The following is a 15,470-nucleotide window of genomic DNA, read 5'->3' on the forward strand; positions in this document are numbered from 1 at the left end:
AAATTATTCAATGAATTAAATACAGCTTGTGTCTTATAAATACAGACAACCAAGTTACATACGTCACAGGTCCGTAACACTCACAAAAACATGAAGCCTGAATTTCTCTTTGTTGCCGGTAGGTTCGGATGTAACCTCTGACCCTGACAACATCCCCAATCACCAGCTTGGTTTTCTGGCTCACTGTTTCCTGGAGTTTCTTCATCTGTTCAAGTACTTTAAGACTGCTGAGTGTGCTTGGACTACCTGTAAGAAAAGGTGAGCAAATCAGGCATGGAATACATAAGCATCATAGCAGTCATATTGCTAAAAAGGGGCAAAATCTCAGGCATCATGTGTTCTGATCAGCAAAATTTTTGGATAACAAAGATAGTTTATAGTATTGTATTTATTTAAATAGTTCACCCGGGGAAGGTGTATAAGGAAAGAGATACTGACTTATTATTGAATGTCACAGACAGGTTGAAAATTGAAATATTAATTTGAAACTGGCAAGAGTGATTTTGTCATACTAAAAGGGACAGGGGAAGAAAAAAGGTCAACTGCACTTTTTATGTAAAAGAAGCATGATTCATCTGAGGTGAGGCCAAAGGACTGATGTGATGCAATTTCATGTCCACACTGAGATGAATGCAACTCGACAGAACTTCATGTTTACGTAACGCACCTTTGCAGGAGGGTTATTTTTTCCTAGCTGAAAACCTGACTAATGATCCAAGAAGCCCTGATCATGATTACAAAAGGCGAGAAGAAAGTTTCCTGTGCCTTTGGGAGCTGTTTTCTTTAGCAGATACGAATTATTTCCTTCAATAAAACAGTGTTCATTCAGTCAGTATTGATGCACAAGTAAAATAAGAACACAAGGCTAAAACAAGCACTCTGGGTCCTCACTCTGTGTGAACCAGTATTTCACACAACTGCTTTCATGAATTTAAGTTCTTCACAAAAAAAATGATTTGATTGTGGGTCCCCATTACTTTTCTGGAAAAATTCTCTAAGAGCAGGAAATGTCTTCTGAATTCCAACGCTGTAGGAACCTTTCATACCACTTGTCATACTATTGTTAAATGCAAGCTCATATGAATCATGTTTGTATAAACAGGGTTGTTCCACAAATATAAACAGTTTTCAATTTTGATATCAAGCTTTTCCCTCCCCATTTTATGTAGTACATATGTAAATGTATAGCAACGTTTATTTCAGCAGGGTTTTATCAGCTCTAAACTACTACAGGGGCTTTCAGGATCACCCGAAGTAGAAATTATCTCATAATTTGATCTACAAGGAGTACTGGAAAAAAGGCAAATAGAAAGCTAGACACTACCGAGTTCTTCTGTTATGAATGTAAGATTAACTTCATTTCAAAAATACATTTTCTGCACATTTAGAACTGTTCAAATCATAAAAAGACCAATGGCATTGTTCCTGCTGTGTTTAAAGCTACTTTTGAGTTCACCACTAATATCATAATGCATGAACAGGAGGAGAATATGAATGTGAACAAAAGAAAAGAAGGGGGATCCTGAAACTACTGTATCACAAGGGTGGGGAACATAGACCAAGCTGCTTTGAAAACCATAAGAAGAGGATTCTCTAAAAAATTTCACAGCACGGAATTGAAACGTATTACTCAAAAGGAGAAGGCATGACAGGTCATAATGTAGTGGTTTTGTTTGCATCACTATTGGCAACAGGACAAAAACTAACATAAAGATCCCAAAATGGCCCAGGCTGTAGGGCATGGTAGCATAAAATAATAACAATAATAATAATAATGTTAAAAGTAAGTTCCATTTGCTCTTCTGCAAGTTTGATCATTTATTGAATTATTTAAGACACGAGAAAACAGAAAAAAAATACAGACAAAAGAGGAATTATTTATTTGATAAAATACCTGATAAAGATCTGGATACCATGGGATTTTTCCAGCAGACACAATTTATAACTCCAGTACTATCATCCACTGGAAAAAAAAAATAATGCAAGAGTTACAGGGAGCAAGAAAGCAGGTAGTGAAAAGCAGGTTCCAAGAAGTGAAAATACATAGATATGCAGGGACATAACTGCCAAGACTATCTCAGCCCAACCAGTTTAAAAGGGAAAGTAGGTGCTCAACTCCTACTTCTATCTTTGAAATAATCACCAGACTTGTTTGTGGCTGTAGCTCAGCACCAGATACGATGCCTATGTCCATGAGCAGCAAAACAACAGGCATCTCCTCAAAAAAATAAAATAAAGCTTTTACGTAATTCATGATGATTCACTACATATACTGGGTATGAGAGGTTTCTAATTTAATTGACAAAGTCAGAAAACAGATCAGTCCTGAAAGCTGAAGCTAGACAAATTGAAGTAGGAAACCAGACACAAAGCACAGAAACTTTACAGCAGCAATGAGAAAACAGCACTTCAAGTTTGGGGGGTACAGTAATGTGAACAGACTGAGTGTCCTCCCTCCAGCTGCAGTTTTCACACTAATTAATATCGTGCACAAAGTCTGCTGGCCTTTCCTGTATAGGAAGATGATCCATAGAGCAGAAAGGCAGCTCCTCTAGCCAGGGAAGACAGAAGACGTGCTTGTGGTTCTGCCCTAGGCCAGGGATTCCCAACTTAATGCACCACTAGTGGCATGCAAGCCACTTCCTTTCACAAAAAGCCCAACACCTCCTGAGCAGGGTAGCTATATACACGTAGCTTTTCCTGTTTTGCTAGTACCTGGGCAAAATCAACTGTGATTTCTGCCCTAGGCACTATATTGTTAAAGACAGCAGATAAATAAATAAATAAATAAAATAAAATTTAAAATAAAATAAAAAAAATCAGAAGAATCAGGAGACTGTATGTATGTAGGCAGCATGCTCAATAAACGCCCTCCAAATAAGAGGGCACAGGGTGCCTGTCAAAGCACGGCAAGGATCCATTTCCAGTCCCCCTAACACTCTGAGCATGTTTCTCCTTGAGCTTAACCATCTCCAACACCGGGCTTCCACTCTTCACAAATCAGAATCCGCAGTTTTCTTCTGATCCCCAAACCAGATCCATAACTACAAAAGCATCATTTGTGTTTACCAGGAAGGCACTGATTGGTACCTGCAGCCGTTTCCTCTGGGAACCATAGCATCAAAGCAAAATGCCTCTGCATTGTCTCATGTGTTTTGAAACAATCTCTCTATTTGGGGGTCTGATTTCAAGTCATTGTCTTGTCTTCCTGTTTCCCAGTGGGTTTGCTGACCTAGTCTGGAACAGCCACATTCCTAATAGCAAACACACAGCATTTATAAGATTCAGGCAATCCCAAATTCCATCCCTAAAATTATGGCTGTTTTATTGCTTATCCCCCTTTTGAGCTCCTGTGTCTGGAGCAATTTCATCAGCTTTAATTCTGCACCGGTATCAATAACAATCTAGCTGGTAGGATTTCCTGTCCTCGGTAAAGATCCAGACCAACTATTTTATTAGGAGGAAGTGCCCCCATACACCATGCCAAGCCCTCGATGCCAGCCAGCAATGGCTATAAGAGGGCAGATGACATCTCACCATTATGGCACTGCAGATTCTAGATGTTCCAGCTAGAGACCAGCTGCAACAGACACGCTTCCTAAGAAGCTTAGGAACAAACAAGACTGAAGGATTAGGAGGCCAGACTCCTCCTCCTCAATGTAACAGTCAAACACGGAGTCCTACAGGGATTGACCCAGTCTTGACCACAAAGAGAATGCTGGTAGCAGAGCCAGGCACTGAAACCAAGTTTTCCCAGTTCACAGATAAAAGCTTTGAGCAAAAAGACGAATAACTCCTGAACCACAGCTGAATGCGAACTATGGCAATTGTATTCTAATTAGATGGGAAAACGTTAATCTATTTTAAATGCACTCAGGGGGTCTACAAGCTTTTGAAAACTTCCTGTGTTCCCTGCTTCCCTTCCTCATGCCCTTGGGTTTAATTTTTTTTTTTTTGACTCTTACATTTGTTATCATACCCATCTTGACAGTTACACATTAACTATTTGAGAAACAGTCTTCTCAAAGTCAGCTGGAATATTACAACCTCTGTTTGCTTTTATTTCTTTACAACAAAAAGTGTGTGTTTTTGTAGGGTCTACGTGAGCTTGCTGAGATCCCAGTGAGATGTTTTTGTTTGTTTGTTTCTCAGGCAAGTGTTAAACCTTTCAGACTGGCCCTGGAGCATAATGAAAATCACATGTGATATTGTTTGGTTTTATAAAAAAAAAGGAAAGGAAAAAAAAGTCAGAAAGGTGCACTAACTAAAAATATGAGCCTCGGTTTAGGCTTCAATTAGATATCCTTTCCCTAAGTGATTATAAAATAACAATAAAAAAGACATATGTCAAAAATGGGTTTTATGCAGCATATAATTACATGTATTTATTTATTGCCAAGTAAGAAAACCAATTCACCCTCTTAGAATTATTATTTTGCCACCAATGCTGGCTGTCTGGTTTCACAGCAGAGAGAGGACCTAACACCTATAACAGGGATATATATATTGTGAATTAAACAGGTAGGAAATGAGGGAGGGGAGATGGTGGCAGTGATACGAAGACATTTCAGATCTCTATCAGAGCAAAACTACAAAGGGGAGATTGCTTTGTAAGTCACTTTTAAGCAGAGGGAAGGTGAGCAAATGCTGAGCAGCACGCAGCGCTCTGACCGATGCAACACCTGCTCTGCGACACCAGCCAGAGTCTGCTGAACTGAGAGATGCCCCGGGTTACAAGCAGGAAACTGTCTAAGAAGTTAGTTTTATGTTGGTGGAGTCAGCCTGCCTGAAAGCAAGGACAGGCTGGGGAGAGGCACCCTGGCAGGTAGCCTGGAAGTTCAAACCAGGAACTGCTGGAACAAAGAGCAGAGGTAGATGTGAAAGGACAGCAGGAAGGCAGGCTCACTGAGAGCTGTACTTAAATGTTGGCTGATCTGACACTGAGGCCTGATTTCCACTAGTCTGCACCTCCTTTTTTAATTTCTATTCTTCCATTTTCTGCTCCTAATCAAGCATTTCCAACAGTTTTATGTCCAAACTAATGTTGAGGCAAGCATGGGAAAGCACTACCCCAGAATTGGTTTTGCCTTGGTCACTATGATTATCTTCCTCTGTTCTCATGAAGTGATAACTGTATTTGCATACTAGTGCAATAAAAGAATAATAGCTGGCATTCTGCTTGTTTCAGCACTTCATCACATCACCAGTTACATCACCATGTCCTAACTTAGGCTTTTGTTTAGCTTGTGCTACTCCAGGTGTCATAGGAACTCATGCCTTAAAATACCTAAATTTGATTATTTAGCAAAATGGAAGATTGAAAAAAAAAAAATCTAGAAAATATCCCCTTTAAGAAACTTGCAGGGAAATTTCTGCAGAGCAGAGACAACTTCAAGCAGCCACGTATGGGGTATACTACATACACTAGCTGTCAGTGCTGCTCCGCAGCAGTATGATGCAACTGCAGGTGTTACAGAAGCTGTGACCCTGCTCTAAACTGTCGATGGTATCTTCGCAGCATTCCTCTTAGAGGAATTATTCATCAAAGAGGCACTCCACAACTTACCTCCATCAGGTGGAAATCCATGGTGGCAGCGACACTGGACACAAGTCCTTCAAATGCTTGGATAGTGCCCATGCATTCGGCTCCCTCTTCCTACCGTGAGATGGCCTCCCCTACCTTGCAAACTTGCCACATCACCACTACTCCACGCTGCTTTTTCTCCAGATGAAAAAGACAGCTGAACAAAATGACTCTCAGATGTTTCTATGTTAATGAAATAGTCTGGATATTGGGAAAAGCAGCAGGGAGAAGTCAACTCTCAGCTGGTGTTGGTAAGGACTGGTACATACTGTGATGGTTGAGTCAGATTTGCTAAGGCACTGATGGGTCTAATATAAACAAACTCCTGCCTACTATGAAAACCTGGCTTCAAAATATGACAAAACATACAAAAACTCAGAAGGGATTTCTGAAGTTCAAAAAAGAAAGAAGCGACTTCTTCCTCGCAGGAACCATTAAATCCATTTATATGTGACTGAAGAAGCTGCATCTGTATGTGAAGGGAAGATGGTAGAGTCCAGCAGCAAAACAATAACAAAAAATAAGATTTTCTAGATGACTCCAAATCAGTTACTCAGCTTTAACCACTTATTTCTCTATTTTTAAGTGAAGAGAAACCATAACTTCCCTAAATTTGCCAACTAATCTGGGCTGGGGATGCACTATATAAGGACAAGAGCAGAGTTGTTCCAAGAACCAACACTGATAAAAAAAAGGCAACCTTTGAAGTTTTAACAGTAAGATTAGAGGGCTGATAAGTGCAAGAACAAAGAAGGAAACTTATCTTACCTCCATAACTGTAAAAGGCATCTCGTTCTTTAGTATGAACCACTATCCCAACAACGTCCACCTGTCTTACTGGGTGCCCATTATAGAAGAATATACCTAGACACAAAACATTCTGGTTAAGTGTAACTACTTTTTTTTCCCCTTCAACAGCCTACCCAACATAGTCACATTTGTCAGTAAAAAACATTTCTTACATATTTAATGTATCCTAAACTTAACTAATGCCTCCTCATGTGAAAAATCCCCTTAATGTTGAGTTCTGGGAATATTAGAAGGAAGAATCAGCTCTATGTAGGAGACCAGAATTGTGCTTTTGTAGTTGCAGAACTTCATTAACTGCTTGTTTTCTTGTACATTTGGATCTGCAAAACAGTTTGTTTGCTGCAGGCTTTAGGCTTTTTTTTTTTTTTTTTTAAACATTTTCAGCAGTCTTCAGAATGAATAATGGAACACAATGGAAGCAGTTTGAGCTTCTCGCAGTGCAGCTGTTCCTGGTTAAGGGAGAGCCACCCAAAAGAGGGAAAACCAACAATTCTACACAATTCTGTCTTTCATTTCTAAAAGGACGGGAGCCACAGCAAGGGGCAGGGGATGGGAGGGAGCGTACCAGCCCTTTTAGATTGCAGAGTACAGTATGCAGTCGTCATGGGCAGTATCCTGAGCTTCAGTTTCTGAAATAACATGTTCTAAAAACATCTATTCAAAGCTATTTTTGTGTATGTATAAAGATGACTTGGATATTCTTGGATAAGAATAACACACAAAATTACATTCAGGAAATGGGAAGGAATCGGAGCCCAGCGGACTTTAACTTACTGAGGTTGCCGCATGCTGTAATCTATTGAAAGAGAGTGACAAATGTCTTTAACAAATGCTGATGTAAGCATATACTGAAGCTTCATAGCCCACCAGCAGGAGAGTAACAGGACAATAAGCTCCATATATATGCCAGAGTAATTTTATTCAATGTGTTTACTGCAGTTTTGGAACACTGTTGTTTTACTGAAATATAACGCCATCCGGGATGTTCAGTGAGTGTCTACTAAAAACTAGGTAACTCAAAGGACACAAAGGGAACATTTAACTCCATGGCAAATCTCACAAAGGGAAAGAGAAACACTGCAGCAAAAGGAGTCACAAAATCGTTCTGCATTAAAAAAAATAAAACAAAAACTGAAATCCCAAAATAACTTGCCCTACATAGCTGGCAGCCTTAAATGGGTCTGGAATTAGCTTTCTTCGCGTAAGAGACAAAACCAGCAAAGTCTCAGAAAAAGTCAACGGTGATCAGCCAAGCAGGTCACAAACAAAAAGTTTTGCTGGTCAAAGTCCACTGGCATGGTTTGAGGATGCATCTATCGCTGTCATCTCAGCACTGGTAACCTACCCATGCAGTCACTGGCCAGGCGTGGCACAGAGAATGTTTAGCAGGTTTGTCCACTCCTCATTGCATTTATCAGGACACAAATAAACACTACTACAGAAACTCTCAATGAAGATGCTCCCAATATATATAAACATTAATTAAACCTTACAAAATGGCTATAAAAGAAGGTCTGGGTCAGTTTCAGGGCAAATCTGCGAGGCAGACTCCAACCTCTTCATGTGTCAACAAGCAACGTGTTATTATGTTCATTTCGCAGTTAGTAATCTGAGTTTTGGCAAAGGACAGTGGCCAGATAAAACTGGTTCTCTCCATCCCCATAAACTTAGACAGAACTCCACCCTTACTCTCTGAGAAACTACCTGAATTCATTTGAAAGATAAATTTATATTTACACCATCAATTAGAAGTTGTTGAACTTGATGACTTAAAAAGTGTCAAGGAGTTTTTCTCCTCCCAGATTATCTGTTCAAATTATGTTCATATCAGCAGCAATAAAAACATACTAAACGTTTCGAGCCATGTGTGAGTGCATTCAATCAAGCTCTGATTAACCCAGTAAATAACACGGATATTAAGATGCTGTTACCACAACAGGAAGCCACAGCAGCGGTTCAGGGGGCTATAGATACAGAGCTCACCAGAGCAACTTCTGGTCGTATCTTTACTAGTACTGAGGTGTTTGCCAGTGCTTTAATTCTTATTACCTCCTTTTATGTTATTTGAGCTTCCCTTGTTCGTTGATAAGCTGTCACAATGCAATGGTGCGTGATATCTCTGAGAAAAGCTCATTTTCATGATGTGATTATGTGTTACAACTGAGTGTGACACCCACTCTCATTTCAAGGCCTCTAAGACAACACTGTTGCTGTTTTTAACTGAGTGGTTTTCCAGCCTTCTTGTCACCATTTATAGCAGGAGAGTAATTGGACAGATTTAATGCTTTCCTCTGTGTTCTTTTAAGGGATTAGTCATTGTTGCATCAAATCCTAATGCTTAAAAATGGAAAGAAAAAACTTATTAGGTCATTCAGTTCATTTCCTCAGGACCAATACAAGATTGTTCCGTACAGTAAATTCCTGGCAATTTGTACAGTCAGGATATAAATAATCCCAGTGAATGGGATCCCACCTTCTTCCTGGGGAGGCTGCTCTGCCATTTAGCAGATATCATTCTAAGGATGTTTTTCCTGACATTCAGCCTGTGTTTCTTCCCATTCCTCCTAGTTACAACTCTGTTTTGCACTTGTTCATTCTTAATTACCCTTACTTAGTGACTGATTTATAGCTAATCATAATTAGCTCCATCTGGCCTTTAAAAAAAGCCATTAAAAGCAGAGAACACTGGTGGCAAACACCTACCTTCTTCCTTCCCCCAGAAGTGTTTCCATTGTGCTATCATTTGTTGCCAATGAATGTGAAATGCTGAAAGATAGCTCATTTGGTACGTACACAGTGCCAGGACGGTGAGCAGAGTTCAGGATGTTTGTTCTATGAAATTCATTTTATTCTTTAAAGTTCAGTTTCTAAAATGTAACAGGGCTGCAAGCAAACTTAGTTGTGCAGAACGCCAGATGCACAGGAAGCGGAGAAAGCTTGCATGCACCAATTTTAAAGGCTGATATCTTGACATGACAGATACCACTTCCTTAGGGCCATCTTAGAAAAAAAGCATAACAACCAAACTGAAATAGTTTCTGAAGCACAGGACAACTCACTTCAGTAAAAGAAAGGGAAGGGAAGTGAAAAGGAAAACCCAGGTGATTTAGAGGTGAACAAAAGAGCACAGGGTTATACTTTCCAGGGCTAGTCCTCCTTTGAAACATGATTTTTAATGTTCAGTTCTTCTGAGTATATGTGCGTGTATGAGTTGCTTTGTATTTTGTTCAAGAACAATTAAAATGTCCTTAATTAAAGCAGAAGCAGTCTTTATCAGATGCATTTGCTATACTAATACTTCAATAAGACTGCAGACTTTAAAAAGCTTCTAGATACTGCTAACACTAGCACAAATATAAACAGACTGTAATCCCATACTTGCAATGGCTTTAAGAAAAAAAATCTCCCATCATGTTAAATAACAAAGAGGTGTAGAAATTTATATATATATAAACTTTTGCAATTTGCAAAGTCCCTATGAACATAAAAATGGTTGTGAAGAAGCAAAGAACTACCAGTTCTTCATTTCAATAAGAAGAGCGCTATTGTTATCTTTGCTGTTAAAAAAAAACAACAAGAATAACAAAACCTACAGGACAGAATTTATTCAGAGCCAAACGCGGGTACCTTTTATAGGTACGTATACATAGTATATATATACACACATGCACTTTTTATAGTGCAAACAAAAGCTCAAGGTCAGACCCACACTGCTTTAGACAACGTACACGTGTGGGTGATATTGGCCAAACACCAGCAGAAACAGACTGCAAAGCATACAGTTTCCAGCAATGGCTAGGAAACAAAAGGCGTGGCATAAGATTCTGAATAGATGCCAGAATGTACAGTAAAGTTGTTCAAATATATGAAGAAAGTCTTATCTATCATATCTAGAAATTAAGCAGACAAAGCCTTTATCTTTTTTTTAATATTACGTTAATATGCATTGGCAAAAGCAAAATACATGCACTCAATGCCATTAAATAATCAATATTATGTAATTAAAAAAAAAAAAAAAAAGAGGTATAAATTCCTCATCAACTGTTGTGGAGACAGTGGCAAGGTATAACACATGACAGAAAGGACCAGCATTTTTAGAACTCACTTTCAGAGTACAACACGCAGCAGAAGCACAACGTTACCTTAATGTAATACAGATTGTCTGTATATACACACGTGTGTATACACACAAGAAGAAAAGCCTTCAGAACTAACACATTCTGTTTTTCCACCTATAATCCTTTGAACATGGTATACAACCTGTTCTTCTTAGGACTGTTACAGGTACTACTGTCACTTAGCTTCGGGGCATTAAAAAATAACTGCACGAGCATTCTTAAATCTCTGGACAAGAAGCACAACGTAAATCAATTATAATTCTACGTGCATCATAACCAGCACATGTAAGTACATACCTGGCACTTGTTTAGATTCTCTCATTTCTTTTATATCTTTAATATAGAGTCTTGCAAATGCAGAAAATACAGGATCCAACCCCCAGAACAGAGAAGGCGTCTCTTCTTCATACTTCTTGGACTCAGACTGCATTCAAAACCTGTGAACACAGGAAAAAATGTAGTTATTGTCCATACAGGTGAGGAGAGGCTGTTCTCCTATGTTCCAGCTGAATGAAAAAATAGCTTGTGATTTTACAACCAGCAACACACCAGAGCTGATGAAGAGTCACAAGAACTTGTCTAACACAATGTTACCTTTGCATCTCATAAGATATAGTCACAATATCAATACTGACAATTTACTTCAGTATTGAAGCTGAACTGTAACATCATTCTACCAAGCTCCTTCAAATGAAATACAATTTCAGGGATTTCTCATCTGTGGACATAGAGAGAACCAAATACAATACTTCTTTAAGAGGGTGATAATAATTAGTTACTTCCTGTATACTTCATTTTCCTCCCCATCATTCTCTTTCCCTTCCCTAAGATATTCTCCTCATTGTTCACCCTGTGCTTTACCACAGGAAGGAAGGCTTTTTTTTTTTTTCTTTTAATAAAAGAAAAGCAACCAGCCCTTCTTTATTTCGGACATGCAGTCTCCAATACCTTCATAATGGTTCCTTTCCCCTTTTACCTCTTCAGTTTTCCCTGCTTCATGCCTATCTTCTGTCCAGAGCTAATTCTCAGTTTATCACAGTTGGTTTCAAAAAAAATAGCTCTCAATTCAAGAAGGTTTGTCCTGGACACCTTGTAGAGATTTTGAGGGTGGATATACTTTTTATTAGTTTCTCTTGCATGGGTAATTAAATTGTTCCTGTAAAGCTTTCCACATTACCACCAAATGGACATCAGCCACTTACAGGTGTAGACCAGAGCTGATAAGTGGGCAGCTTTTGAAAGTCCTGCATTACAGCTGAGAGTTGGAAGCTCAAGTCTTCTGAGAGAGAAGAGCTCCCTGCTACGGGTTGCCAGTGATCTCTGTACTCTGCAAGAGACACTTATAGCTACTGATAGAGAGCCAACACGCCACAAATATCAGGATAGCATCTTACTTCTTTGGGAAGCAACACAGCTTGGATTCCGCTTCATTTCTGTTTTCACACTTAAAGTTTAATTTGTGGCAGAAAAACAGTACAGCACAATATGCTAGAGTGTTGCTGACATCTTCTCTATAAGGTGAAAAGAACTGCAGATGATAATTATACTTATTTCCAAAATAAATACTTTGGAAAGTTCCACCATAACTTCACCTTTAGGTAACAACCTGAGTATTTTGGTTTACACATGGATTTTTGTCTCTCTGCCACCTACAGGCAGGTTTTCCCAACCTACCCCTTTTGCACATGCAAGGCCTACTCAGAAACTTATTACCATCCTTTTTTCCACTCGAATCTCCACAGGAAATACACTTTTTCTGCTGCTGAATTGCAGGCAGCGCTCAGTAGAAATTGCTAAGCTAAGCTGTTAACCACATGAACTTCGTATCGCAAGGTTGCTGTTCCTCCATATGGCAGCTCTCCAGTTGCTTGCTATATAGCCTATATCAAATTTAGACCACAAACCTTCCCAAGCAAACACATGGTTTGAACCTGTATTTTACTTAACACATTCATTTTCATGACAAAATTAGTCTTCCCAGTGCCTCTCTGATTGCTTGCAGTCTCATGTATGCTGGTGCCTGCCTTGTTCCTACATTACTGTAAATATATATATATATGAAAAAAAAAAAAAAAAACAAAAAACAATTAGCCCAACAAAAGGTTATGGCACACACGCAGAGATCACACACCAAACAACAACCATACATCCTACGGTCAATCAGGGTTAGCACATGGGAAGTTGGAACAAAGAGAAGCACTCCTGCTCAGCGTCCTGCTCTCCAACAGGCACTTTCAGGGTACCTTTTTGTCTGTTATGGGGTACAGCCCCCCAGCTATTCACTTTTAGTGGCTCTTCTCCCAGGCAAGAAACGTGGACACAATCTCAGTCTTGCTGCCTGTCATTATCTTGCACACAAAGCAATATTCCTTTCTGCACCACGTCCCCCAGTGTATTCTGCAGGATTATTGCAAACTGTCGCAGCTCAGCATTAGCCTGTTCTCCTAGACAGGTAGCAGACCTTAAAAACAAGCTAAAAAAAAAAAAAGAGAATCAGGTGAAAAGCCTAACTTCGTGTTTTGCATGAACAGCCACTCGCTGGAGCAAAACGCAGCAGTCACCCCCGCACATGTGCACATCTGAGTGGAAAAATTGGTGAAGCAGCACCACTAGAGATTAAAAATATCTGCAGTGTATTATTTCACTACGCAATTAACATCTGGGCATTTTAAATGTGGTAATAGACTGAGCACTAGCCAGAAGGCTGAACATTTCTGCCTTACAGGAAACGAAGCACCTTTTACTGCTTCCCTGTCCTGAAGGAAGATTGATTTGTGCAGCAAAAGCTCTTTGTATCTCAGAACTACTGGGAATTAAATCTCAAATTCTGTAGCTTCCCTCTACCTCACAAGCCTTGTTATAGCTCTTCGCCATAGAAATATTCTGCCTTCACGTACAGTAGCATCCTTCTCGGCTGATGTGTGCTGCAGACATCCAAAGTTCTGGGGATTCCTGGATACAAAGCAAATCCCCTCCCCAGCACAATGAAGCACAGCAAGTTTTTCTGAAGTCTAGAGAATGAATCCTCTGAAGCCACAAGCTAGACAATCCATACCTATAAGGCAGGGATAGTGAAACTGCACTCCAGCCTCTAACTTGCTTTCAGCAATGTCCAACAGGCTCTGCTTCTGCACAGCAGTTTTCTCTTGCCCCTTCATGGTCCCTTCAGCCTTCCCAAGCAGTGCCACCACGCAAAGCCAAGCCCATTTTCTTTCTTCCCTCCCAAGTGGTCCACTCAGAAGCCCCATTTTACCAGTTACCTATCCAAAACCGAAGGCCTGTTGCCTCTGGGAGGCAGAGACATCTACTGTCCCCTGTAGTGCTTCCCTCCACACACTCATTAGGAGCCCATTCTGCTAGGGTGGAAACTTTCTGATAATTCTGCAGTGAGCTCTGCCTTACAGCCAGCTCACGGCATCGGCAGCTGTCGTCTTTTTGTTCCTGTAACAAATGAAGATGTTAAATAACCCCTTCCAATGGATCTAACTGTAAAATAGTTTACAGGCTTGATGCACGCAGACGGATAGTGTTAGAAAACAGAATTCCTACAAGGCTGATAAAAATGTTTCTAATCAATTTCTCTTCAGCTATGTACCATTATCTTCCCATAACTTCCACTCAAATCGGCACAGGAAGCCTCTCCATCCCGGGGGTTAATTAATCACGGAGCCATCCTGCCAAAAGCAGGGCTTCCCATTATGCCAGCAGTGCTTTCTGCTCCCCACTGGTCCTGCTGGCGATACGCTATCAGCCCGGCAGATAACAGCCACCCTGCACGAACCAAGGGGCAAATCGCAGGCGGTGCGGTGATGCAAGGCGCTGGAATCAATAACAACACAGATAGCCAGCAATTAACAATTCCAAACAGATCTGTGCGTACAAATGTTTGGGAACTGAAGTGACTTTTGCTGAACGACGTGATGAGATTTAGCAGCACAAACAGTAGAGTCCTAGTAAAACGTTATCTCTTTCTGCATTTTTTTTGAAAGCAAGTAAGGACTTTGCAACTGCAGTAGCGGAAGGAACTCAGTCCCGCAAGGTGATGGAAAGGCAAAAGAGGCATCAGGTCCACACGCTTAATAAATATGAAATATCCTTTTTTGCCTCTCGGTAAAATACCTCTGGAGGTAACAAAAAAACAGTAAAACAAATAAACACACAGGAAATCAGGCACTAAATGTTATCACTGAAATGCTTCTCTGCAAAACAGCCCTGTTCCAAAGGTAAAAATGTGAAGTTTTTATGGCAGTTATTTAAGTACAAATAAATAAAAACACCCCAATTTGAGACTATTGTATGCACTATCCTGTTCAAACAAGGCCGTCTCCTTGACCTCCTACTATCAATGTTAGCTTTTCTGACCTAAGTGAGAATTGAAACAAGTCCCTAATCCTCAGGCTTCTCTTGTGAGCTCAGCAAGGTACTATCCTAGCCTAACAGGAGAAGAGAAATCAAAGAAAGTTAGCAGGCTTCTCAACAGCTGCCACGTCCCAAAACCAAGCCCATTTGCTACCTTCCTTCCCAAGTAGCCCACCTGGGAGGATGGTCCAGGCTTGTTCGAATAGCTCCCAATTAAACCACCCAAGGGATTTGTTCAACAGAAGCAGCTTCAGACAATAAATATCTCAGTTCCTAATCCTGTGTTCACCTTTTTAAAAATGTTAAAAGATTAAGAACTGGACTTCTTCCAATTCCAGTGTCATGGGAACTTCAAGGAAGAGAACCTGTGTTTGTGTTTCTTGTGGAGCCTTTTAACGGGATGTGATTTACAGCCAGAGCTCTTGGAGAAGATTTCCTCACTTTGAGATGACCACGATGATCGTTTGGAGCCAGATGAAGCCACACAAAAAGTAGTTCGTCAAAGGTTGTCTGCAATTAGCATGCAACTACTGGCAAAGCGCTGCAGAGACTCTCTCAAGCTAGCTTTGAGTCAGAAGCAGAGGATATTTACCCACCAA

General features: G+C 40.1%; 1 protein-coding gene across 9 annotated transcripts in view; it reads right to left on the reverse strand.

Annotated features, from left to right (window-relative positions):
* STN1 (STN1 subunit of CST complex) overlaps window positions 1–15,470 on the reverse strand; it is a 41,152-nt gene that overhangs the window by 14,622 nt on the left and 11,060 nt on the right. For 4 of the 9 annotated variants that reach the window (XR_003497908.3, XM_027459906.3, XM_027459903.3 and 1 more), the window contains 4 exons: window positions 10,810–10,949; window positions 6,353–6,448; window positions 1,895–1,963; window positions 85–246 (listed from right to left, as the gene is read on the reverse strand). Coding sequence is in view for 8 of the 9 variants with exons in the window: in XM_027459906.3 (XP_027315707.2) it covers window positions 85–246; window positions 1,895–1,963; window positions 6,353–6,448; window positions 10,810–10,942 (460 nt within the window). In the remaining variant the exon portion in view is untranslated. Of the gene's footprint in view, window positions 1–84; window positions 247–1,894; window positions 1,964–6,352; window positions 6,449–10,809; window positions 10,950–11,106; window positions 11,129–12,755; window positions 12,986–13,772; window positions 13,919–15,470 lie in introns of those variants that run through there. The other 5 variants (XM_038181211.2, XM_027459904.3, XM_072039769.1 and 2 more) reach the window with 4 other exon arrangements.

Source organism: Anas platyrhynchos, chromosome 6 (assembly GCF_047663525.1).
Source record: "Anas platyrhynchos isolate ZD024472 breed Pekin duck chromosome 6, IASCAAS_PekinDuck_T2T, whole genome shotgun sequence".
In the NCBI taxonomy this organism is placed as follows: Eukaryota; Metazoa; Chordata; class Aves; order Anseriformes; family Anatidae; genus Anas; species Anas platyrhynchos.